This window comes from Calliphora vicina, chromosome 4, assembly GCF_958450345.1.
Source record: "Calliphora vicina chromosome 4, idCalVici1.1, whole genome shotgun sequence".
Taxonomy (NCBI): Eukaryota; Metazoa; Arthropoda; class Insecta; order Diptera; family Calliphoridae; genus Calliphora; species Calliphora vicina.
In genome coordinates this window covers 99,283,840-99,309,989 of record NC_088783.1, presented here as the reverse complement: position 1 = coordinate 99,309,989, position 26,150 = coordinate 99,283,840, and the positions used below count along the sequence as shown (strand labels likewise).

The following is a 26,150-nucleotide window of genomic DNA, read 5'->3' as shown; positions in this document are numbered from 1 at the left end:
GACAGCTATATTTTTGACCATTCAATTTAAATACAAATTAATTTTGAGTAATTTCACTTTGAATGGAATTTTTCACAACTTCTCGCACGGAAAAGGAGATAATTTTCAAACATCTGGATAATTTGTAATGAGCGTAATATCTTATGTCATTTGGAATTGCACTTAAATCTCACTATATCGTATAGTATTCGTTGGAGGTATATTATTTGAAAAACCAAAAAAAAAATCATATTTAAATATGAAAACGTGTACGAATGAAACGTTCGTCACGCAGGATTTGCGTGTAGTAGGGTTCTATAGCTGAAACAAAAAGTCGACTTTTCGAAATTTAGATAATCAACTTATTTCCACTATTTTCGACTTTCCGACTATTTTCGACTTTTTAAAATTTTTTTGTAAAAAATACATGGTTTCTACATTTATTGATGCGCCTTTTGTAATGTTTAGCAATAAAAATTAAATTTATCAAGGCGATAATAGTTAGAAGAATTTTGTGTAGAAAAAAGCTTTATTTTATAAACTTTTATTATTTATATTAGCATACACTACAAAAAATGCAAGTGTACCAAATTGCAATAGTTTTATTATAATGTTGCAATTAAATATTTTTTTAGCAATCTAAAAAGTCGACTTTTATCGACTATTCGACTTTTTTCCGACCAAAAAGTCGATTTCGACTTTTGCAGCAAAAAGTCGATTGTTCAAACAATCGACTTATAGAACCCTACTAGTACTGTGGTTTAGTTAAGAAAAACCTAGCGATTTTCAAACAAATTTTCAAAGTTAAGAATTTTGCGATTTATCGCAAAAATATAAACACCAAAAAAAGTTTAGCAAATTTGCAGCGATTTTTAATACACTCATTTATCGAGTTTTGATTAATAAACGATTACCAACACTGATAAGCACAAAGCCAGACAGACTGATTTTTTCTCTAATATTATTTTTCTTGCTAAAATAAAGTGATAAGAATTTAAGAAATGTATTTAAAATTCTAAAAAGTTGTATTTAATAAATTGCCGTATTCAGTGGAGTAAATCTTCAAGATTGCTTAGAATATTCTAAAAGTTTAATAAAAAAATGTGAAAATAAATTTTGGTAGACACCAGCATTTTGAAAAAGGGGTTGGAAAAATTTTGTGGGTGGCGGGAGGTATACAAAAAATGAATCAAATGTTTAAGAATTGTGATTGATAAACAGTCTGATAAAGTTTTTTATACATACAAATATTGATAATAGGTAATTTTGTCTTGCCCCTAAACAGGACAATTGAATTAAAATGGGTACAATAGCATCAGTATTGCAATGGTCTTGCACAAATTGCAATGTTATCAATCCAACGGAATCCTTAAAATGTCTAAACTGTGGCACAGTGCGCAAGGTATGTGAAGGCACTCTAAAGCATTTACCAGATAGTAATAGTTTGAGAATAAGCAAAAATCCAAATAATGGAGGGGGCAAGGAGCCAAGGATACCGGGAGACAACAAGTCGTCAACAACACTGTCGTCTACTAATAAACATCAGCAGCAACAACAAGAACATCAAAGTCAGCCCCTTCAAGTTACACCCATCTTAACTCAAGCACTCGAAACTGAACGTGATGAAACATTGGCCAACAGGTATGTATCTATACTATTCTGTAGCAAAAAATGTCCTGACTTGCTTGACCAATTTGTCTACATAGCATTTCCTGAGCTCCATAACTCGAAGTTATTACATTTACTACATAAAACATAATTGTTTGCATTGTTATTGTTCTTTTCTGTTTATGGTTTTGTCATTTTGTTGTTTACCCTGTTTGCATGCGTGAGCGTCAACTTTAATGGGTTTTCATTGTCGTAGTCATAGCCATAGCATGGTCATAGCATTCATTCGTATTCGCGAGTATACCTAAATACACATGTACAAAACGTTGCAGTTTTTTACATCTGTTTGAAAAATCGATGAATTGTAAACGGATTGTTTGTTGTTTACATGGTTGTTATCATCGATTTTCAAAAAGCAAAATAAAATAAAAAAAATAACAGTCAAAACAGTCACACACACACACAAACAAACATACACAAGAAAGGAATTGTCAAAAGCTTCAATAGACAGTAACGGTGAACCAAGGAATAAACGAATAAACGAGCCAACGAGTAGGGAAGCGACGAACAACATCAATGCCAAGTTGAATCGTCATGTTTTGTGTATGTGTGTGCGTGCGTGTGGAAGTGCGTGTTTGTCAGTGAGCCAGCTTAAAAAATCAAATAATTCCAAGTTCATTATAAATATTGTTTTTAATTTAAAAAACGAAAATAATTAACATTCTTTTTAATTTGTGATAAAGTTGAACGCTCAGAGAGCAGAATTAATAAAAAGAGTATTCGATTTAATAAAGGCCAAAAAGGAATTTGTTTGCATAACTAAAAAATTAACCCAATTAAATTAAAATGAAAGTGCATTAAGTAACAATTTACATTAAGTTTTTTAAGTTCGTTATCGCAATTAATGGACTATGATTGTGGTTGTTGTCGTCCCTTGCTCTTTAGAATCGAATATTGTGTTAACAATGAATGTCCTTGAATATTAAACGTCATGAAAATGAACAATGAAAACATAGGTATTTATTAAATATCAAAGAAAAACCAAAGGATTATCGCATAATATATTTATATTATATAGAGATATAGAATAATTTTCGATTCTAAAATTTATCAAAGAAATGTGTACTAAGAAAAGGCAAAAATATTATTGTAAGTACCTACATACTATATAGTACATATATTTAATACTTGAGCAATAAATACATTTTTTTTGCAGAAATTGTAGGTATTATATAAAAATAACTAGAAGTTATAAACTAGATATGTATATTTGTAGTATTATTCTGCACCAATTCAAATTTATAATCGAATTTTACTATTTTCATATAGACTAGACTAGAAAATTTAATGATAATTAAAATGAATCATTAAATAACATTTATAACGTATATAACGTTTGTTTACAAATAAAATAACATATTTTTTTTGCCTAATTTAATTTTATTTTGACAGGTAATTTTATAAATTAATTAATCTAACATTTCTAATGCAGTATGATCTTCAAAATAGCGAAATAGCGAGGATTAGTTTAATATGTAGGTATTAGTTTAATATGTAGATTTTCATTTTGACTATCATTTTTGAAATATCTGACCTTTTCCCGGATTACCGGAAATCTAAATTTTTTTTAATACGAAAATATTTAAATATTTGCCAGAAATATATGTACAGTGAGCCTCAAAAGTGAGTAAACACCAGCGAATGTTTTGATTTTTTTAAAATCACGAAAATCATTATAGTCCTACTTGAATCTTTTTTTTACAACAGAATCAATAATTCAAACCATTCGCCAACAAACCGAAACTTTTAAATTTTAATCGATAGATAAATTTTAGGATTTTCATTATCTTAAAAAAAATCATATAATTTTTTGTGTATACTCACTTTTGAGGCTCACTGTATATACTAGCTGTCCCGGCAAACGTTGTTCTGCCACACAAAGTATGAAGACCCCCACTATAATAGTACTCCAGATATACAATAATAAATTTTTACTTTGTATGGGAGGTGCCATGCCCATTGTTCCTATATAGGTCAATTGTGAATCTAAAAATCCAGGTGAAATTGTGAAATCCAGGAACCCACTCAAACACACACAACAAATTTCATCGAAATCGGCCCAGCCGTTAAGGAGGAGTTCAGTTACTAACACACGTACAGAAGAATTATATATATAAAGATAATTGTAATATAAATTATGAATATTATAGGAAAATTGTACCTATAAAACAATTTGAGTTAAAATATTATAACTAAAGTTTTCAGGAGTGTAAAAAAACTGTTTATTTCGCTTATTTATTCCTTATATTGAATTTCTGGATTTTTAGTATTACGCTCTTCAAATCTTGTAAAACATTGAATTTATTGAAAGTGGAGTACAATATTATTCAATATTACTTGTATATTATTTAATTCATTGTTACCAGAATTGTTAGTATAAAACTAAATAAAGCAAAAAACTGCAATTGACAACATTTCATGTTCTTTTTGCTATTAGTTTGATTAAAATGCTTTCGGTGGGTGCTTTATTTTATGTTTCAAGCTTCATTAAATTAATTTAACTTTTGTCGGTTTTTACTTTATTCAGATTCACACGTGTAAAGTTTTTTGTTTCTAGCTTTATTAATTTATTTTTCTTTAGGATAAACAAAATATGTATGACGCTAATTTCTCCTTTATTTTCTGTGTCTAAGTTCATTATTAATTTAGATAATTCAAGAAGAGCCATTATAAGAATTAAAGTTTCACAGGGTCCTCCTTCTGCTCACTCATTCAGGATCATTTGTGTCTAATATCATATTTGCTTTCTCAATTATTCAGGATCATAGATTTTTAATTTCATGTTTTAGGTTAGGTTAGGTTAGGTTTAGAAGGGTGTACACAAAGTGTACTTCCACCCAGAGACCTTGAGGTCCATTGTGATTCCCTTCGATAGAGATAGAAAAAGATAAAGATAAAAGCATTAGAATAAGCAAAAAAGAAGTCCAAAATTCCGTCTGATAAAAAGAAGAAGAAAGAAAGGAAAGATTAGTCTTTTCACGGATTTGGACCTGCCGTAGAACGTCCCTTAAATAGCCACCCTATTCCCTTAATGAAACCTAGTATGTTGCTTAGTTTGCAGCCAGCAACATTACCAAGTTCATCCAGAAATCTATTTCCTAGCCATTTAAGTCTATGACCCTGTAGCATAGGGCAGTTGCACATAATGTGCTCTACTGTCTCTATCTCCTCTGCATCCCCACATACTCTACAGAAGTCCTGTGTGTCAGTATCCCACTTTCCCTTAAAGGCTCAAATTGAGCAGTGACCGGTTATCACTCCTACTAGAATCCTGAGATTGTACCTATCCAACTCTAACAGTGTCCCAGTCGCGTTCGCATTCAGTCTTGGCCATAAGGCCCTGGACACTTTGCAATCTGTTCTACTGCACCAGGATCGATTCGTGCAGTCCCGGAATCTTTCGTAGATTACCCTGTAGTAGTGACAAATGGGTGGTCTAACAGCCCGTTCCCTAGTGTCATGGTCCAAATCGGAACCATGTCTAGCAAGTTCATCTGCTACCTCGTTACCCTGTATATCACAGTGCCCTGGCACCCAACACAATCTCACTGAGTAATGTGCCAATAGCTCCTCCAGAGCTCTCCTACAGTCCTCTACTAGGTTGGAGTGTATTAAATGACATTCCAAGGCCTTCAGTGCTGCCTGACTGTCTACATATATTGTCACTGAAGACCCCCTATTTATGTGTGTCCCTATCAACTCTGTGGCTTTCCAGATCGCGAAGATCTCTGCCTGGAAGACGCTACACTCGTTAGGGAGTCTATATGAGCGCTTGATGTCTTGGTCGACCAAATATACCCCGGCCCCCGTACCAGAATCCATTTTGGAACCGTCTATGAAAACTGCGCACCCATCAAACAGTTGATCGGATCCAGCCCACTTATCCCTAGTGGGGAATTCTACTGGGGGTGAAGCACCAAAGCTGAAGGTTGCGACCTTATAGTCAGAGATTCCAGATGGAGTAATGCCCTGACTAACAAGACCTGCTTCATACAGTATCATAGTGTGTCCCATCCGCAAGGATTTCACTAAGGAAGACTCAGATAGTCTGAGTAAGTTCCTTGCTGCCACACTTTCAACATATATCTCAATGGGTAGTAGATTCAGGATTATATCCAACGCCGCCTGCGGGGTGCTGCCTAGGGCACCTGTGATACCCAGACATGCACATCTTTGAGCCTTGTTGAGTATAGCCCTGTAGCTACGTTTCCTCATTGCCTCCCACCACACTGTGCAGCCATAAGTAATAATAGGTCTAACAACAGAAGTGTAGATCCAATTAACCATACTCGGTCGCAAGCCCCAGTTTTTGCCAATTGAGTTCCTACATGTATAGTAGGCATTAAGGCCCCTTTTCAATCTTTCCTGCGTATTTATTTTCCATGACAGTTTATTGTCAAGGAAGGTTCCTAAATACTTGGCTCCCCCTGATAAACTCAGCTCGACGCCGTCTAGTTTCGGCAATTTGAAGTTCTCTACCTTATACTTCCTAGTAAACAACACCAATTCTGTCTTTGATGGGTTTACACCCAGCCCGTTAGTCTTTGCCCAGGATGAGAGATCGCTAAGCGACTCCTGCATGATGTCACTGATAGTTGAGAGAAATTTTCCCTTAATCAGGATCACCACGTCATCCGCATAGGCGACTATCTTCCTACCCTTAGATTCGAAGGTCCTGAGAATAGGATTAACCGCCAGTAACCACAGTAGAGGAGAAAGAACTCCACCTTGTGGTGTACCTCTGGTAACCCGTCTTCTGATCACATCGTCCCCTAGGGTTGAATTGATAATCCTGCTTTCCAGCATTAAGATTATCCAACTCACTAGAAAGTCGTCGACCCCAAGTTCTACTAACGAGTTCCTAATTGCCTCTGTCCTGATGTTGTTAAAGGCACCTTCTATATCAAGAAACGCAGCCAAAGTATATTCCCTATGCTTCAGACTGTGCTCTATACAACCGACCACTTCATGAAGCGCACTCTCAACGGATTTACCCTTGAGGTAGGCATGTTGAGCGTTGCTAATGAGATGGGTATCTATATTGCTCCTTAGATGTAGATCTATCAGTCGTTCTAATGTCTTCAAAAGAAAAGACGATAGGCTAATAGGTCTAAAATCCTTTGGTTTCGAGTGGCTGGCCTTACCGGCCTTTGGTATGAAAACAACCTTGACCTCTCTCCACCCACGCGGCAGATACCTTCTACTGAGACAGGCCTTGAAGATATCCGCCAAGAGGAATAATGCCGTATCCGGGATATTACACAGCATCGCCGGAAATACTCCATCCGGACCCGGTGATTTATACGGGTCGAAAGATTTTACCGCCCAGGCTAGTTTTTCCCTAGTGACTATTCCCTCAATTTGTCTAGAGTCATGACTAGTTCCCTCAGGCATGTTAGCCCCCTGATCGTCAGCCCTAGTGCCTATACTTTCACAACCAGGAAAGTGTGTTTCCATAAGCAGGGAGAGTGTTTCCGAGCTAGATTCCGTCCATGAGTTATCAGCTCTTTGAATATACCCTATGACCTTTGGGTCTTTGGATAAAATTCTCCGAAATCTTGACATCTCATTGACGCTATCAACGGATTCACAAAAATTCCTCCATGAAGTCCGCTTCGCTCTTTTCAGATCTCCCTTGTATTTATTGAAGCACACCTTGTAGTTGTTCCAGTCTCCTTGTAATCCAGTGAGCTTTGCCCTATTAAAAGATTTCCTAACCGTCGACCTTTGAACTTGAAGTTCCTTAGTCCACCATTTTGGCTGTTTACGCCTACCGGGAAATTTCATTGGGCATGATGACTCATAGCTCTCATTTAATAAACGGGTGAAATTGTTCACCGTTATTTCCAAATTGGGTGGTATCAGTTCACATAAATTAAACTGCTCAAACCCAGTACGTACCTTATCATAAAAGGTTCCCCAATTTGTCCGCCTAGGATCCCTAAATGGTACCCTTAAGGACGAGTTAAAATTCAAAGTGAAGGTAATCCTACTATGATCCGAAAAGGAACAGTCCGTGGATACCCTCCAATCTCTAACGAAATTATCATCTTGGTTCGTCAAGGTCATGTCTATAACCGCCTGCCTATCTTTGTTCCTAAACGTGGGCATATTGCCCTTGTTACAGATAACTAGATTATTGACAGTTATGAAATCATAGACGCACTCACCTCTTTTATTGATATCAGCACTGCCCCATTGGCTGTGATGAGCATTTGCATCACATCCCATAACCAGGATAGCACCTCTCCTTTTTGTATACGCCGTTAGCTCCTGCACCTCATTGCCTGGTGGATCCACTGCATCATACGGCATATACACCGAAGCCAAAGTCAGCGTCCGCTCACCCCTGGTTTCCCTATTCACAACAGTGATGTCACCGCCCCTAAAAGAATGAGAAATTATTAGTTTGAGTTCTCTCCTTGCCAGGATACACGTTCTTACCTTGTCCTCAGTGGACGGGATAAATAACGTGTATCCCGCTATCCCTAACCCGCAAACCTTATTTTGGTTAATCCAAGGTTCTTGGATCAGGGCCACATCGGTCTGGGATTTGGTGAGAAAGTTTGCCAATTCTGTTGAGGCCGCTTCACAATGATGCAGGTTTATCTGCACCACCAGCAGCCTCTTTGGTAGTGTCATGTTTCGAATACCGAAACCTGACAGTGCCAAAACCAAAATTGACAACCCCTTTCACCTTGTCCAAAATCTCGAGGGATTTACGATCCACTGCGAACCGGAAATCCCTCCCGTTGTTCTCCTTACACACCATGGAGGCTACCGCCTTCCATTGGTCTATAGGGAGATCAACATTCTGTTTTTTCAACAGTGCCAATATGGTTTCCACCGGTCTTACGGGTGGAGGAATCCATACTGTCACTATTGACCTTAATGGTAACTCTGAAGTGCGTATCACTTCAAGTTTTAAGGCTGGATTAAGGTCGCCAAGTTTCCCAACTACGGTCCTTAAAAATTCAAATGAATTTTTATTTCCGCAGTTTATGACCTTGACATGTTTTAATATTATAGAATATTAAAAATTTTATTAAATCCCCCTTTGAGGATTGTGACTTATTCAGTATCAAGTGTGTTTAATTTCATGATTCTATGTCTATTATCAGAAAATATTCTAAACATACCATTTCAATAAAGAAAATGTACTAAAATGTCCAAAATTGTGAATTCTCACGCACCAAGACCATGTTGCTTAAGATTATGTTTCTAGGTTCATTGTTGTGGTTTTTTATTTATTCAGTACTATGGTTATTTAATTATCATTGGTAAAGAAAATACAAAAAGTAGCATTCGAAAAGGAAAAAGTACCATAAAATCTCCTCCAGAACCATATATGGTTAATTTCATGTTTCTAGGTCAATTATTTTAGAAAATTGTATAAGTAGCAATAGAAGGAAGAAAAGTACCACTAAATCCACCTTTTGCGGATACTAACTCAATCAGGATAATTTTTGTCTAATTTCATAATTCTATCTTCATTACTATAAATGTATTAAAAAAGTACCGTTAGAAACTTATTTGAATAAAATTTTATCACCGCAATGGGGATGAAAAAAGTACCAAAAGTGGGGTAAAAACGGTAAAATACATTTTATTTCAAATTATTAAGCCAATTTTTATAAAATTTTTAACATTGGTTCCTGGATTCATACAAAAATTAACTAACACAGTATTATTTGGAAAACGAGTGCCAATGTGTATATTGGGCCAAATCGGTGTAAACAGTTTAGTACTTTTTTAAAACATATGTATGTTTTCTTGAGCTCATTTTGAATTTTCTGTAATAATGGAACTAGAAGTATGAAATTAAGCGAATATGGGCATAAGTGAGTGAGAATTCAATGCTTTGTACTTTTTTTCACCAACCTAGAAACATGCAATAAAGGTTATATGGATCTGAGTGAGTGAGTGAGTGAGAATTCTAGGGAACACATTTTATAATTGTACATTAATATACTTTTATTTTAATATCAAAATATTTGCTAATGAAGTAGCGGGTAATGTGCCAGTTTTAAATATTATTGAAACAATTTGGAAGAGTATGAATGAAGGTTATTCAATTTGTTTTTGTTTTTCTTGACTTTAGGAAGGCTTTCGGTTCTAACAATTGTCATCACATTATATATATACTAACGATTATGGTGTCCGGAGAGCAGACAATTTTTAATTATTATTTCTTGTCTTTTGCTAAACCTTATTTATTTCGAATCTTTTTCATATGATGAGGAATTTTTTTTTTTTTTGAGTTTTAAATCATATGGCTGTGTATGCAACACACAAATTGCCAGGTTAGCCCACTAGCGATTTATTTTATGCGATGATAGGAATCATCACTGATTCTGTGTAACTCCGTAAATAAACTTTGAAAGGCGTTGTCAGACGCCTACTTCCACAGATTACTTTCGTGTACGAGAGGGGTTGTGCTCTAAATAATTTGGAAAAAAAGAAGAAATTGTTGTAATTCCTATGTAACTCGAAAAGGCATATATACTTATTAAAAACCATGTGTTTTCTACGTATATCATAATACTTAATACAGTAAAATATCAAATGATTTGCAGTTTCAATGACATTGCAAGTTTCACATAAGTTGAAGTCACTAACCCTTATCAAGTTCAAAAATTTCTTATCATAAGCATGACCCGAGTGAGAATCCTCTTTACCATGGCTTCAAAGAAATCGTTTGATTAAAGGAGAAGTAAAAATTTCCCTTATTACGAGATATCTCAGAAAATGATGATGAGGATTTAATTTATTTATATTTATAATCTTTGACATTTGAAATCTGTCAATTCTAGAGTAAATAATCATTGTGATTAGGTTGTTAATGATTAAAAATTTGCATTTATTAGTATTTTATACAGTATAACTATAATATATACTGAGTAATAATACATACATATGTATAATAATTGAGTAAATACCTATCGAATCACCCAAAATAGTAATTACATTATCATTTACATACTTTATTTATAGATTATTAGTTATTTATACACAATTTTATATCGTGTTTAACAATCGTTCAATACAGTAATGAAACTCTGCAATTATATGAATATTTGTATATAAAATAAATTGAACCCCTAATATTGTTATTATTTACTTGTACATAAAAATGTTCTTTTTTTAGTTCGGTTATCAGCAGATATAATACAAATTTAAAATATGTGGTTATGTATAAAAACATGAATAATTCGAATGAAACTTTTGATATTTCAGGAATGAATACAAACGTGTTTATAAGTCTCTACTAAGAGGTTGTCTTAAACGACCGCAGCGTAATCAACAAAACCTACCAGCTAATTGTGTGGACTGTGAGAACACACGAAAATACGTAAAGAATTCAATTGAACTATTCCATCATTTCTCAAATCCTTCATTAAATCGTCGTTGGATATGTGATAGATGTGACACAGATAATAATTCAGTTACATGGCACTGTCTGATTTGCGATACGGTCAGTTATTTGGCACCGATTTATAAGGAAACTCTAAGTCATCGAAAATTACCGCCACATCATAAGCAATCTAGTTTCGAAGGAGGCCAACATTTTGACAACAAATCAAAACGCAATGCTAAAAAAGCGCCATATTTTCGTAGAACACAAAGCCTAACAACAGAAAAATCATTCTCATGTCGCAGTTGTCACATATGCTTTGTCAACAATCGTAAAGATATTTTCAATTTACCGGAAACATTTATGAATAAATATTCTTCCAATAGTGGAGCTCAAAGCTCAGATGAAATATTTGGTGAGCTAAATTCAATTTATTGTTGTAGATAGATGTTGTCATTTATTTTTGTTTTCTTTTTTTAAATATTCATTGAGTTTTTTTTTTTGTTGCTATTAGTTTTTTTTAACAAATGAGCGATGTATCACAAAACTATTTTGATTACGCATTTTTAGGAGATAACAAGATAAATATTTTTTTTTGTTATTGATAATAGACATTCACCCCTATCGACAATAACATGTGAAATTTTGTTCCCATGAAATATCCATTTCCCTCGAAGGGAAAATTGCTATCGGGAATATCATGATGAACTTTACATTCACAATAGTTGATTTTGTTCGTAACAGCTGTTTATTGTTTACAAAATTCCATCTAAAAATTTCACAACAAGGGGAATTTTTTTCACGTGAACAAAGTTGATGAACGAAAAAAGGAAAAGGGAAAATATTTCATGTGAAATGTTGATTCGCGATAGGGGTGATTGTGTAAAATGCGAAAACCCCCCAACATATTCTAATAATATTAATTTAGCTGTTACATTTTATTATTTTGCATCACAATTTACAGGTCAATTATTTTGTTTGTTTTGTGTCAAAAATGCCAAAGGGAAAATAATTAAAAATTTCCGAGATAAACATTATGTTACACCTTTACAAGAAGTGCAAATCAATGAAATACATTTGTTATATATTTAATAGAAACAATAAAAATGTAATAAATTGGACAACATTACGAGGAAGCAATGAAAATTGACAACAAAGTGTACGTCCAAAATTATTGAATGCATGCTAGGATTGACTTATACTCAAGGAAAACGGTGTAAACCCAAATTTATCTACCTAATATATCAATGGCAAACTAAGAAGAACGCTATGTACAAATGTAAACAACGGGACACAGTCCGTGGGGTGCTGAGGGCCAACAATATCAACAGGCGTGGTGTAAGGATAAAACCACTTATCCATTCGGAAAGAAAATCGTAATTCCGGTGCCGACAAAATGGGTATACAAAGAAATAGCATTTATTTTTTACATGATTATGACCCGAAACACACACATTTAACCGTCAAAATTAGGTTTTTTATAACATACTTGCCAACAACTCCTCAAAGCCATGACGTTAATCCCATGGAAAATGGTAAAGGTACAAAATATTTTTTCCCTCGGACATGTTAAAATATTTTCCTTTCGGCATTTTTGGACTATAAGGACTAAATACATATTACGCATCCTTATAGCAAACAAATTAATAAATTAAAAGAAAAATTTCAAAAGTGTACCAAAAAACTCAAACAATTAACTGGAATTAAAAAAAGACAAAGGACTTTTGTGGAGCAATATAATAAAATGCATCAAACTATTAAACAAAAATGAAAATTGTTAAAATTATTAAATTATTTTACCTGTTATTTAAAAATTTTATGTACTAAAGAAAAACAAATTTGTCCTAAAAATGCGAAGCAAAACAGTTTTGTAGTACAATGTAAATAACCATTGTTTCAAATCGATTAAATCTGACTAACGAATATATGTAAGAATATACAGCAGTGTTCAAAATAATAGCGCCACGACATTCATATTCACCCTTATTCTGGTTGTCGTCGTCGTTTTTGAGTCGACATCACATTATGTCGACGTCACCTCGACACTATTTTGGTATTCTGTAACCGTATTGTGTCGACGTCGACTGTTTATCGAAAAATGCAATAACACAAAACACACATTTCTAATATTTAAGTCAGCTGATTCATTTTGTTTTATATTTAAAAAAAGAAACTTTTTTATTTCTATTTTAAATTGTGATACGGGCGTTATTTTTGAAAATGTTTTATGTTTATGATTTAAAAAAATAAAGAAAACTTAATTTTACAAAGAAAACAACTCCGGAAAATTCTGATATCTTTAAACTTCCAGATAATAAGTGAGAAAAAAAATCAAAATATGATACCTCCATATTGCTTATTATGATATTTTTTTCAAAAGGTTTGAATGCTACTTTCGACTAAATAAGGCCGCCCTTAAGAATGTTCTGGAAACAATATCGCCTTATTTGAAAGATGGAATTAAATCATCATTTATTTCAAAAACAATAAAATTGGCAACAACATTAAGATTTCTGGCACAGGGTTCGTATCAGGTTAGTGTTGGAAACGATTTTAATTTGGGTTTGTCGCAACTTGCCGTTTCTAAAATATTGGCCGAAACTCTGGATGCTTTAGAAATGAGAGTTTTTGAAAACAGAACTGGTTCTTTTCCTTTTCGGAGTACAATATTCTTGTAGAGGATTTGAGCTTGAAGGTACCGAATCTACGTTATTTCGCAATTAAGTTCAAGTTTTTCTAGTTCAATGGGGGCATCTATTGTGTCCAATTCAATAACGTCAGACACTCCTTCCAAAAAATCCTGCTGATTCTGGGATCTCAACATTATTGCCCTGATTCTGCCATTGGACACCTTGCACAACACCTTCCGGATTTATATGTTAATAAACTGCAAGAGATTTGCTACATCTTCCTCCAAATGGATGAGTGCCAACTGTTTAAATCTACCACCACCTGTAGCATTACACTCACTTCTGTTAGTTACCATTTTTTTAACTTTAAATTTTAAATCTCTTCATGCCTAAAAAATATGATATATTTATGATACATATATAAACATCTAATGATTTCCATATCTTTTGCCATCCATCGAAAAGTCTCCTGGGTGGGCAAAGAGCATTTAAAACTTTGGTCATATCTTCTCATTGAACTTTAAAATTGCTTGGAACATTTCCTCGATTAAATCCTCTTGCGAGAGATGGATTTTTCCGCAACTCCTCAACAAGTTTTTCAAATTGGTAAGAATTTGTTACTTAAATTTTTTAATTTTTTTCCATTTTGTTATATCTTTTGATTTTTAACTTTAAAAAAACAACTAGTCGTCACCAAAAATGACGACGACAAAATCAGTGTCGACACAATACAATATCGACGCCGTATTGACTTACAGAATATCAAATGTGTGTCGACGGTTATCGATAGCAGTCAATAACGACAAACAGAATACCAATTTTAAATTGTCGACGCAAGTCGACGACGACAACCAGAATACGGGTGATTGTTATACAATAATATTACGTAAAAAATATATTATATACCTATTAATACTTATATTCAAAAAAAATTCCATACAAAATTTGATTTTAAAAAGTTTTTTTAAATTTAAAAATTGTTTATGAATAAGGTCTTAAAAATATAATTAATCCACTAAAATTTCAAATAATTTATAGGAACAAATCGGTTTTAAGATATTATCATATAGGATTTTTAGAGTGGGAGGGCATTCAAAGTTGAAAATATTTGTGCATATAACTCGAAAACTATGTAATGGCCAATCTTTTTTTATACATCAAATTAAAAATAAAAAATACCTTTCTAACTACGACTATGGTCCAAATTGTATTAAAAATTGATATTTACAAAGTCCTGTATAGAAGGCCTTCTACCGGTCGCAAGTATTTTCCTCTCTATAGTATATTGAAAACCGACATCGCTTAGATTTCCGGCATAACACGCATTCGCTTAGCATACGAACATTTGATGAAGAGTCCAAAACCGCCTTGTAAAAGGAAAAAAAGAAAGATTTTGTTACGGATTTAGAATCGCTGTAAAACGTCATTCAAAAAGCCACCATATTCCTCTAATAAAACCCAGTATGTTACTCAGTTTACAGCCAGCAAAACTACCGAGCCTACATCCCCACACACTCTACAGAAGTCCTGTGTGCCATTATTCCATTTACATTTGAAGGCTCCAACTGGGCAATGACCGGTAGGAGTGAAACTAGAATCCTGAGATTATATCTATTCTGCTCTATCAGTGTTCTGGTTGCGTTTGCATTCTGTTTTGGCCAAAAGGCCCTGGACACTTTGCAATCCGTCCTACTGCTCCAGGATTGGTTGGTATAGTCACGGAATCTTTCATATATTAACCTGTAGTAGTGATATATAGGTGGATTTACCCCCCGTTCCCTAGTATCATGATCTAGATCAGAACCATGTCTAGCTTGTTCATCTGCTACCTAATTACCATGTATGTTACAGTGCCCTGGTATCCAACACAATCTTATTAAGATCTCCTCGAGAGCTTTCCTACTGTCCTCTACTAGGCTGGAATGAATTAAATGACATTCCAGAGCCTTTAGTGCCGTCTGACTGTCCACGTATATAGTCACTGCAGACCCCTTATTGACGTGTGCATTCCAGATCGCGAAGATCTCTGCCTGGAAGAGCGCTTGATATTATTGTCGACCAAATAAACCCCAGACCCTGTACCACAGTCCATCTTGGATCCGTCAGTTAAAACTGTGCACCCATCAAACAGTTGATCGGATCCAACCCAATTATCCCTGCTGTTGAACTCTACTGGGGGTGATGCACCTAAGTTGAAGGTCGCGACCCTATAGTCAGAGATTCCAGATGGAATATCCTAGTGTGACCTGCCCGCAAAGGATTTACCAAAGAAGATTCAAATATTCTGAGTAAGTTCCTTGCTACCACACTCTCAACATAGTTCTCAATGGGTAGTAGGTTTAGGATTATATCCAAGGACACCTGCGGGTTGACATGCACACCTTTGAGCTTTATTGAGTATAACCCTATAGCTACGTTTCCTCCCACCACACTGTGCAACCATAAGTAATAATAGGTCTAACAAGAGATGTGTAGATCCAGTTAACCATACTTGGTCGCAAACCTCAATTTTTGCCAATTGAGTTCCTGCATGTATAGTAGGCATTAAGGCCCTTCTTTAATCTTTTCTGAGTATTTATTTTCCATGACATTTTACTGTCAAGGAAGGTTCCTAAATACTTCACTCCCCCTGATAAACTCAGCTCAACGCCGTCTAATTTCGGCAAATTGAAGCTCTCCATCTTATATTTCCTAGTAAGAACACCAATTCTGTTTTTGATGGGTTTACACCCAAACCGTCAGTTTTCGTCCACGACGAGAGATCGCCAAGAAACTTTCCCTTGATCAGAATTACCACGTCATTTGCATATGCGACTATTTTTCTACCATAGAAGGCCTAATGCGGGAATTACTCTAACGCGTTTAAGTCTCTAAAAATATGTTAGTATGAAAATGAAATTCGCAGAAAGTATGTTTTTTAGAAATAAACTTCAATTCTGTAGATTTTTTGAGGATATAAGTTGCCTAATTATTATCAAATGCAGTAAGTATCTGTCAACTCGAATGTCAAAAAGAAGACCAGCCAACGAATGCAGCGGTCCTGAAAGCTTAGGAACTGATAATGGCAATAGTCATTGTAGTCATTAAATGCTTAATATTAGCTTTAAATTTGTAGAAAAAATTTATTTATTTTGAATGTAACATTATAGTACAGTTATTTTTTAATAGGAATAATGGAATCCAATTTGTTCATATTAGAAAAGGTGTTAACAATTAAAATAATCTGTATCATGATTTATATTATGACTGCGGCAATAGTTCCCAACACTATCGCTGTGATTCCAATCTTAAATCTAGCTTGACAAAATTATAAAATCTGGTGTCTTCAGAATAAAGCGAAATATATATATTTTTTAAAATAGCTTGCTCTCAGAGAATTGCATTTTAGTGAGTCGTTTAGTTTTCATTTCTATAAAATTTATGATCAATTAAATTACCTACAGTTCATACGCTTTAGCACATATAGTTTGCCAAAAAATAAAGTCCGCTGTAGCTCATCTAATTGTCTAAAACGATTTTTTAGACAATTTTTCACAAATATTCTGTTTAAATGCATTTTAATGTAGATAACAATAATTTTTAAACTAGGTTTTGATAAACCTTTAATTTAAATCTGGTATTCAAAATGTTTGCAGTAAACTATTACTATTCAAAATGTAGATTCCAAACTACATACATATGTACATATTTTTGATTTTATTGTGATCATAGAAAATATAATAAGGTAATTATACTAAAACTACCGAGCCTACATCCCCACACACTCTACAGAAGTCCTGTGTGCCATTATTCCATTTACATTTGAAGGCTCCAACTGGGCAATGACCGGTAGGAGTGAAACTAGAATCCTGAGATTATATCTATTCTGCTCTATCAGTGTTCTGGTTGCGTTTGCATTCTGTTTTGGCCAAAAGGCCCTGGACACTTTGCAATCCGTCCTACTGCTCCAGGATTGGTTGGTATAGTCACGGAATCTTTCATATATTAACCTGTAGTAGTGATATATAGGTGGATTTACCCCCCGTTCCCTAGTATCATGATCTAGATCAGAACCATGTCTAGCTTGTTCATCTGCTACCTAATTACCATGTATGTTACAGTGCCCTGGTATCCAACACAATCTTATTAAGATCTCCTCGAGAGCTTTCCTACTGTCCTCTACTAGGCTGGAATGAATTAAATGACATTCCAGAGCCTTTAGTGCCGTCTGACTGTCCACGTATATAGTCACTGCAGACCCCTTATTGACGTGTGCATTCCAGATCGCGAAGATCTCTGCCTGGAAGAGCGCTTGATATTATTGTCGACCAAATAAACCCCAGACCCTGTACCACAGTCCATCTTGGATCCGTCAGTTAAAACTGTGCACCCATCAAACAGTTGATCGGATCCAACCCAATTATCCCTGCTGTTGAACTCTACTGGGGGTGATGCACCTAAGTTGAAGGTCGCGACCCTATAGTCAGAGATTCCAGATGGAATATCCTAGTGTGACCTGCCCGCAAAGGATTTACCAAAGAAGATTCAAATATTCTGAGTAAGTTCCTTGCTACCACACTCTCAACATAGTTCTCAATGGGTAGTAGGTTTAGGATTATATCCAAGGACACCTGCGGGTTGACATGCACACCTTTGAGCTTTATTGAGTATAACCCTATAGCTACGTTTCCTCCCACCACACTGTGCAACCATAAGTAATAATAGGTCTAACAAGAGATGTGTAGATCCAGTTAACCATACTTGGTCGCAAACCTCAATTTTTGCCAATTGAGTTCCTGCATGTATAGTAGGCATTAAGGCCCTTCTTTAATCTTTTCTGAGTATTTATTTTCCATGACATTTTACTGTCAAGGAAGGTTCCTAAATACTTCACTCCCCCTGATAAACTCAGCTCAACGCCGTCTAATTTCGGCAAATTGAAGCTCTCCATCTTATATTTCCTAGTAAGAACACCAATTCTGTTTTTGATGGGTTTACACCCAAACCGTCAGTTTTCGTCCACGACGAGAGATCGCCAAGAAACTTTCCCTTGATCAGAATTACCACGTCATTTGCATATGCGACTATTTTTCTACCATAGAAGGCCTAATGCGGGAATTACTCTAACGCGTTTAAGTCTCTAAAAATATGTTAGTATGAAAATGAAATTCGCAGAAAGTATGTTTTTTAGAAATAAACTTCAATTCTGTAGATTTTTTGAGGATATAAGTTGCCTAATTATTATCAAATGCAGTAAGTATCTGTCAACTCGAATGTCAAAAAGAAGACCAGCCAACGAATGCAGCGGTCCTGAAAGCTTAGGAACTGATAATGGCAATAGTCATTGTAGTCATTAAATGCTTAATATTAGCTTTAAATTTGTAGAAAAAATTTATTTATTTTGAATGTAACATTATAGTACAGTTATTTTTTAATAGGAATAATGGAATCCAATTTGTTCATATTAGAAAAGGTGTTAACAATTAAAATAATCTGTATCATGATTTATATTATGACTGCGGCAATAGTTCCCAACACTATCGCTGTGATTCCAATCTTAAATCTAGCTTGACAAAATTATAAAATCTGGTGTCTTCAGAATAAAGCGAAATATATATATTTTTTAAAATAGCTTGCTCTCAGAGAATTGCATTTTAGTGAGTCGTTTAGTTTTCATTTCTATAAAATTTATGATCAATTAAATTACCTACAGTTCATACGCTTTAGCACATATAGTTTGCCAAAAAATAAAGTCCGCTGTAGCTCATCTAATTGTCTAAAACGATTTTTTAGACAATTTTTCACAAATATTCTGTTTAAATGCATTTTAATGTAGATAACAATAATTTTTAAACTAGGTTTTGATAAACCTTTAATTTAAATCTGGTATTCAAAATGTTTGCAGTAAACTATTACTATTCAAAATGTAGATTCCAAACTACATACATATGTACATATTTTTGATTTTATTGTGATCATAGAAAATATAATAAGGTAATTTTTTACCTTTTGAAAATAATATAAATGAAAAATGCGAACTCCTCTCGCACAATCACAGACATTTTAACATCCAAACATGTTCCCCATCTGGAAATTTGGAACGTTTAAAGAAAATTTTTCTTTGACTTTTAATTTTATTCATCTTTTATAATTTCACTTTGTCGTATTCTAATTAAAAAAAAAGGCTTTTATTTTTTGTTTTAATTTCTTGACTTCAAAAGTATATACTAAATGAAAATAATAAAAATGTTTATTGTTATTGGATATTTAGGAAGTTCATTTGGACAACTGCCGCCATTACAACAGCAGTCTTCAAGACGTTTAAATCAATTGGTGGGTGGAAAAGACACAATTTGTCGAAAGCATAATCAGAATCAGAATCGCGAACCAAAGTGTAATTTTACTATAACGACATTGTCGCGCACCAATAAGGCGGTAAATGATACTAAGAAATTTACCATACCACGCAATAGTGTGTTCATTGCAGTCAATGATTGTTGGGCAACACAAGACTTGGACACTCACAAAGGTGTGGTGGGTGGCTGTGGGAAAACAGGGGGCGCTGTAAGTGGTAGCTTAGGATCCACAGATACTTGTAGTGCATCAGGAGCTATTGGTGTTGGTGATGAAAAGAGAAGACATCGCCAGCCGGTTATAAAGGCTGAATCCCTGCCTCAATATTGTGATAAAAGCGATAGTATCGAACGAAAGTCCATTCAGAGGCGCAGTTCGAACGAGAGTGCTAGTATTGGTGGCATATGTTATGCAACATTCAGCAAAGGAATGTATAAACCACAGCACATTTATGAGAATGATTGCATCATACAAAGATCACCAGCTGCAACAGGTCGCGGATGTGGTACTTCAATAACGAAACCTTCTACACCAGTCTCGCTGCAATGTACAGATTCATCGGATGATAATGGCAGTAATGGTATGGCATCTGGAAATGCCTGTGCAACCAATCATCCACTATATGCCGTGGTCAATAAGAATAACAAGACGAAAAATAAACAATCAAGTGAATTGATCGCCGCAGCAGCTCTTTTAAAGCAACAGCAAACAGCAAATGATTGTACACCAACGAATAATTTATTGTTAAACAATAACAACAATACTACCAATAGTAATAGCAACAACAATATTAAATTAAAGACAAACATCCATCCTTCCAGTTCTTTAACTTGTACTGCTGATAGCACGTCCGATATCATGGGCAATATGTTGCAAACCGAATCAAACATTCTAGAGGGAAACGATGGTGACCACCATCATCATCAGCAGTCGCAGCAGCAGCATCATTATTTACATCAGGGTTTAGCGCCCAACAAGACAACATCATCATCGTCGCAATCATTTGATCCAATGATAACAACAACATCCATTACAGCTGATATGAGAAGCGACAGCAATGCAGAACATTCCATATATGCCAAAGTATGGAAAGGTCCACGAAAGACCAGTGAATCCAAAATGTATGACAAATATACGAAAAAAACTAAACTAAATTATTATAATTTTTTTTTAATATTTTGTTTCTTTTGTTTTTATTAATTTTCGTATTTAATTACTTCTTTTCGTTATGGTTGAATAAAAAATGTATTGGTACTAAAGAAAAACACATTTATTTTTTGTGTATAATTTGTATTTTCAAATTAACCTTTATTAATTTCATTTTGTTTTCATTTCTTTTAAATAACTGCACTTAACACATTTAACAATTGCTGCGTCGATTGCTTTTATATTTCTCATTGTATGGTTTCATTTTCGTTGCAGATCAAATGCCCCAACATCTTCGTCAAATCGTATTGGTGATAATATAAGTGGATCAGCGGCCGGTACCCGAACTGACAATAATTCAATTCCAAATTCACGTAGAATGTGGACTTGTACAAACTGTTCCTATGCATACAATCGTATGTGGACTGAACGTTGCGAAATTTGTGAAAATCTGCGTACTCTACCCTCTTTAACTCAACCCAATTTAATAACAGTTACCAAAACAGATTCAACAACGACTGGTATGTAATATTATTTTAATTTTGAAATAGCGGCCAAAAGTCTTTTGTTTTTTTTTTTTTTGGTTGCTCAAAATTTTTAATACTCAAAATTGTGCATATTGAATTTTTATTATCTGACTGAAAAGTAGAATTTTGTAATAAATTTTTAAAATGTTCATATTATTTTAAATTTTACATAAATTTAAGGTTTCTTGGAATAGAACCTAAGGGAATTCCTAATATTTCGTAAAAAGCTGCTTTATTTACATACCCATTTCGTTTTGAGAGGTTTACAATATACTTTTTGGTGCTAAACGAATAAAGATTTTACATTGATTTTTTTTCTGTGAAATACTATATTAACAGCTACGTATAGTCATTTCTAGAAACATTTTAATTTAAATTTTTATGATAAAAAAATTCGTTCGAAATTAAAAAAAAAAAAAACATTTTTTCTTCACTTTAAAAAAAAAAAATTAATGCTTTTTGAAAGTGGATGTAGTCGCGATCCTAAAAATGTTATACATCACTGTTAATGTCAAAATATATTTTGGCAAATTCACATCATAAAAACCCTCTTCTAGTAATATTATTATAACATATATAAATACTGTATGATATTATCCCTTTATAACTAATAAATTTTGCATTTTATTATCATAAATTTTACTTAAACATCGATATTATTCTAACAATGCATGTGTTATTGGGCACGAATGCGTTCTTTGTATTGAAATTAAATAAATAAATTCTCAGTATTTCTGCCTGAAAAATACGGATCTGATTCTTCGTGTCCAAACTCTTCACAGGAATTTCCAACTGGATTTCCGAGTTTAACGTCATCTCCATAATTTTCATAATTGCAGTGGTATTAGATACAGCTGTATATCCTGCGCATCCGTAGGTATAGTAGAAAGAGATCCAATGATTGTCAATGCAATTATGTATCACGTCTCGTGTGATATTATGAGTTAAAAAGTACGATAATGAATTCAGAAACTCCGCTTAATTTGGTCAAGTGTGTACTTTGAAATCGCGTTGAACAAATAAAGTACACAATTATATTTAAACCATTAAATCAATTATAACAATATAATTTTGAGGTTTTTTTTTGGTTTTTTGTTTTTCTATAGAAAACATACAGCGATCCATCGATACTTGGACATGTAAAAAATGTACTCTGGTCAACTCGAGCAAAGATCATGCTTGCGTTGTATGTGGTGGTTCTAAATTGAAGAGTATATCATCTGTCGAAGACATGACACTACGTAAGGGAGAATTTTGGACTTGCTCACAATGTACTTTGAAGAATTCATTGGCTTTTGGGGTTTGTAGTGCTTGTAAAGCTGTTAGAACACTGCCAATTGAAAGTGATAGAGAACGTATTGTTGTTCCAATACCTGAAGGTAAGAGTGTAAGAAAGCAACTAAACCGAATAGAGCAACATATAATTCAACTTGTGTTTGCTTGAATTGTTTTTATTTTTTTAGAATTACATCGTAGTATGAATCATAGTGGTGCTAGTAATGTTTTTATTTCGGATACAATTTCACCGCCGTCTGCTCATCAGCGAATAATGCCAACCAGTGTTACGCCAACTACAAATCTTCAACTTCCGCCTATTCGCACTTCTAGAAGTCCCTCGCCACGACAAAATCGTACAGCTTCCGGAGCTATTCCTAAACGACACAGTACGGGTGGCGGTGCAGGTATTGTGTCGCGCAATACGACACCTATTGCTACAACCTCGGCCAGCAATGGTAGCGGAAGCGGCGGCGGTAGTAGTGGGAGTCAGCAGATAAATCGACATAGTTCGAGTGGGAGTTCTGTTGCGAGTGGTTCTTTAAAAACCTGGCAATGTCCAGCATGCACGTATGAAAATTGCTCAGCCTCAGTGGTTTGTGAAATGTGTTCGAGTCCTAGAGGTCTAGTTAATAATATTACCAAAATGGCGCTGCTACATAAAACCAATAGACATTCTGCTGAGTTGCAACAGGAAAGCAAATTAATGGAGAATCTCCGACGAATAGAAGAGGCCGAGGCATTGCACAAGTGGGAGAATATAATACAATACTGCCGAGACAATAATGAACTCTTCGTAGATGACTCATTTCCTCCAGCACCCAAGAGTCTCTATTATAATCCACAACAAAGTATGGCCGAAGGAAATCCAGTAGTACAGTGGCGTCGTCCTCATGAAATAAACTGCGATGGCGGAGCATTTCCACCTTGGGCCGTATTTCGAACACCATTGCCTTCGGACATCTGTCAAGGTGTTTTGGGAAACTGTTGGCTTTTGAGTGCTCTGGCTGTGTTGGCCGAACGTGAAGATCTTGTTAGAGAAGTTTTAGTAACCAAAGAGATATGTCCCCAGGGAGCTTATCAGGTGCGCCTGTGCAAGGATGGTAAATGGACAACGGTGCTAGTGGATGATCTTTTACCATGTGATAAGCGCGGCCACCTAGTCTACTCTCAAGCAAAACGCAAACAACTCTGGGTGCCACTGATCGAAAAGGCGGTGGCAAAAATTCACGGCTGCTATGAAGCATTAGTATCAGGCCGTGCCATTGAAGGTTTGGCCACACTAACAGGAGCTCCTTGTGAAAGCATACCCCTGCAGGCCAGTTCCCTGCCCATGCCTAGTGAAGATGAACTAGATAAAGACCTTATCTGGGCGCAATTGTTAAGCTCTCGAGGCGTGCGTTTTCTTATGGGTGCTAGTTGCGGTGGTGGCAATATGAAAGTAGATGAGGATGAGTATCATCGCAAAGGTCTCAGACCACGTCATGCGTATTCTGTCCTCGACGTAAAGGACATACACGGTCATCGGCTGCTGAAATTGCGCAATCCATGGGGTCATTTTTCGTGGCGCGGTGACTGGTCGGACGATTCTGACCTTTGGACGGAAGAATTGCGTGAGACTTTAATGCCACACGGAGCATCAGAAGGCGTTTTTTGGATTTCATTTGAAGATGTGTTGAATTATTTTGACTGTATTGATATTTGCAAAGTACGTTCAGGATGGAATGAAGTACGATTGAAGGTAAACATTTAAATTGATTTTATTTTCACTTTTGCTCATCGATTTGATACATCTTTTGTTTTAGGGAACTCTACAACCATTGTGTTCAATGTCATGTGTTTTGCTAACGGTATTAGAACCAACCGAAGCTGAATTCACACTGTTCCAAGAGGGCCAAAGAAATTCCGAAAAATCGCAACGTTCCCAGTTGGATTTATGTGTGGTAATATTTAGAACACGATCACCGGCTTCTCCCGAAATAGGACGTTTAGTGGAACACAGTAAACGTCAGGTAATTGAAAACAATTATCATTTACAAATCCTTAAAAATAATTAAATCTAAATTAGGTTCGAGGCTTCGTTGGTTGTCATAAAATGTTGGAACGTGACATTTACTTATTAGTTTGTTTGGCATTTAATCATTGGCATACAGGGCTTGAGGATCCCCACCAGTATCCACGCTGTATTTTAGCCATCCACAGTTCAAAGCGTTTGCTTGTAGAACAAATAACTCCACCACCACATCTCTTGGCTGACGCCATCATCAGTTTAACTCTAACAAAAGGACAACGTCACGAGGGCAGAGAAGGAATGACAGCATACTACTTAACAAAGGTATTTTATTACGAGCCGTAGGATTGAATCCGTTTTTACTAATCTCCATTCAATCAACTTATTGTTGCAGGGTTGGGCAGGACTTGTGGTAATGGTCGAAAATCGCCATGAAAACAAATGGATACATGTCAAGTGTGATTGCCAAGAAAGTTACAACGTTGTCTCTACCAGAGGTGAATTGAAAACAGTTGATTCTGTGCCACCACTTCAGAGGTAAACGAAAAAATGTCCGCAAATGCGGTGGATTGTTTTAAATTAAATTGTTTCTTTCTTCTTTGTTGTCGGTAAAGACAAGTTATAATTGTACTTACACAATTGGAAGGCAGTGGTGGTTTTAGTATTGCCCACCGTCTAACTCATCGCTTAGCCAACTCTCGTGGTCTTCATGACTGGGGCCCTCCAGGTGCAACACATTGTCCGCCAATTGAAAGTGTGCATGGCTTACATGCTCCTCGTTTAATAACATAAGCGGATCAAATTCCAAACCAAAATTTTATTACCCTCACCAAACATTCTAGTCGTCGTTGCTATTGTCATAATTAATTAAAATTTTTTTTAATTAATTGTTACAAACACTCACATCCAAAACCACAACCACACATACATACATAATTATACTAAATCTCATATTTAAATACATTTTCCAAAGAAACAATTTCAGAAAAACTAAAATACAAACAAAACAAATGAATATGGAAATTCTTAGTGTACGTATTTGATTATAATTGTAGGTATGCTCTATGATATTATTATTATTATATATTACGATTATTATTTAAAAATGTTTTTATTTATTTTTATTTAAAAAATTGTAAGTACATTATGTTAAGTGCATATTAAAAAAAGTAATAATATAATAAATACAAAATATAAATAATATACATAAATTATATTGTTTAAAA

The 26,150-nt window shown here is 34.9% G+C and overlaps 1 protein-coding gene across 3 annotated transcripts; it reads left to right on the top strand.

Moving 5' to 3' along the window:
- The first annotated feature begins 895 nt into the window (after nt 1–895).
- Nucleotides 896–25,797, top strand: sol (small optic lobes). 3 transcript variants are annotated; one of them, XM_065510080.1, is made up of 11 exons: nt 896–1,152; nt 1,265–1,620; nt 10,885–11,417; nt 19,883–21,086; nt 21,388–21,632; nt 22,745–23,017; nt 23,102–24,654; nt 24,719–24,925; nt 24,982–25,248; nt 25,319–25,461; nt 25,539–25,797. In XM_065510080.1, the coding sequence occupies exons 2-11, from the start codon at nt 1,280–1,282 to the stop codon at nt 25,714–25,716; spliced, it is 4,944 nt and encodes a 1,647-aa protein (XP_065366152.1). In that variant the 5' UTR covers nt 896–1,152; nt 1,265–1,279; the 3' UTR covers nt 25,717–25,797. The 3 variants fall into 3 exon arrangements, with proteins under 3 accessions (XP_065366152.1, XP_065366153.1, XP_065366154.1); XM_065510081.1 differs by having other exon boundaries at nt 1,240–1,620; XM_065510082.1 differs by lacking the exons at nt 896–1,152; nt 10,885–11,417 and having other exon boundaries at nt 1,451–1,620.
- Nucleotides 25,798–26,150: the final 353 nt, after the last annotated feature.

Excerpts from the sequence above, each read along its gene's own strand:
- sol (XM_065510080.1), top strand. The coding sequence starts at position 1,280 with ATGGGTACAATAGCATCAGTATTGCAATGGTCTTGCACAAATTGCAAT. Across the intron at positions 21,087-21,387 it reads AAGACCAGTGAATCCAAAAT|ATCAAATGCCCCAACATCTT; the intron begins GTATGACAAATA and ends TTTTCGTTGCAG. Across the intron at positions 24,926-24,981 it reads TGGAACACAGTAAACGTCAG|GTTCGAGGCTTCGTTGGTTG; the intron begins GTAATTGAAAAC and ends AATCTAAATTAG.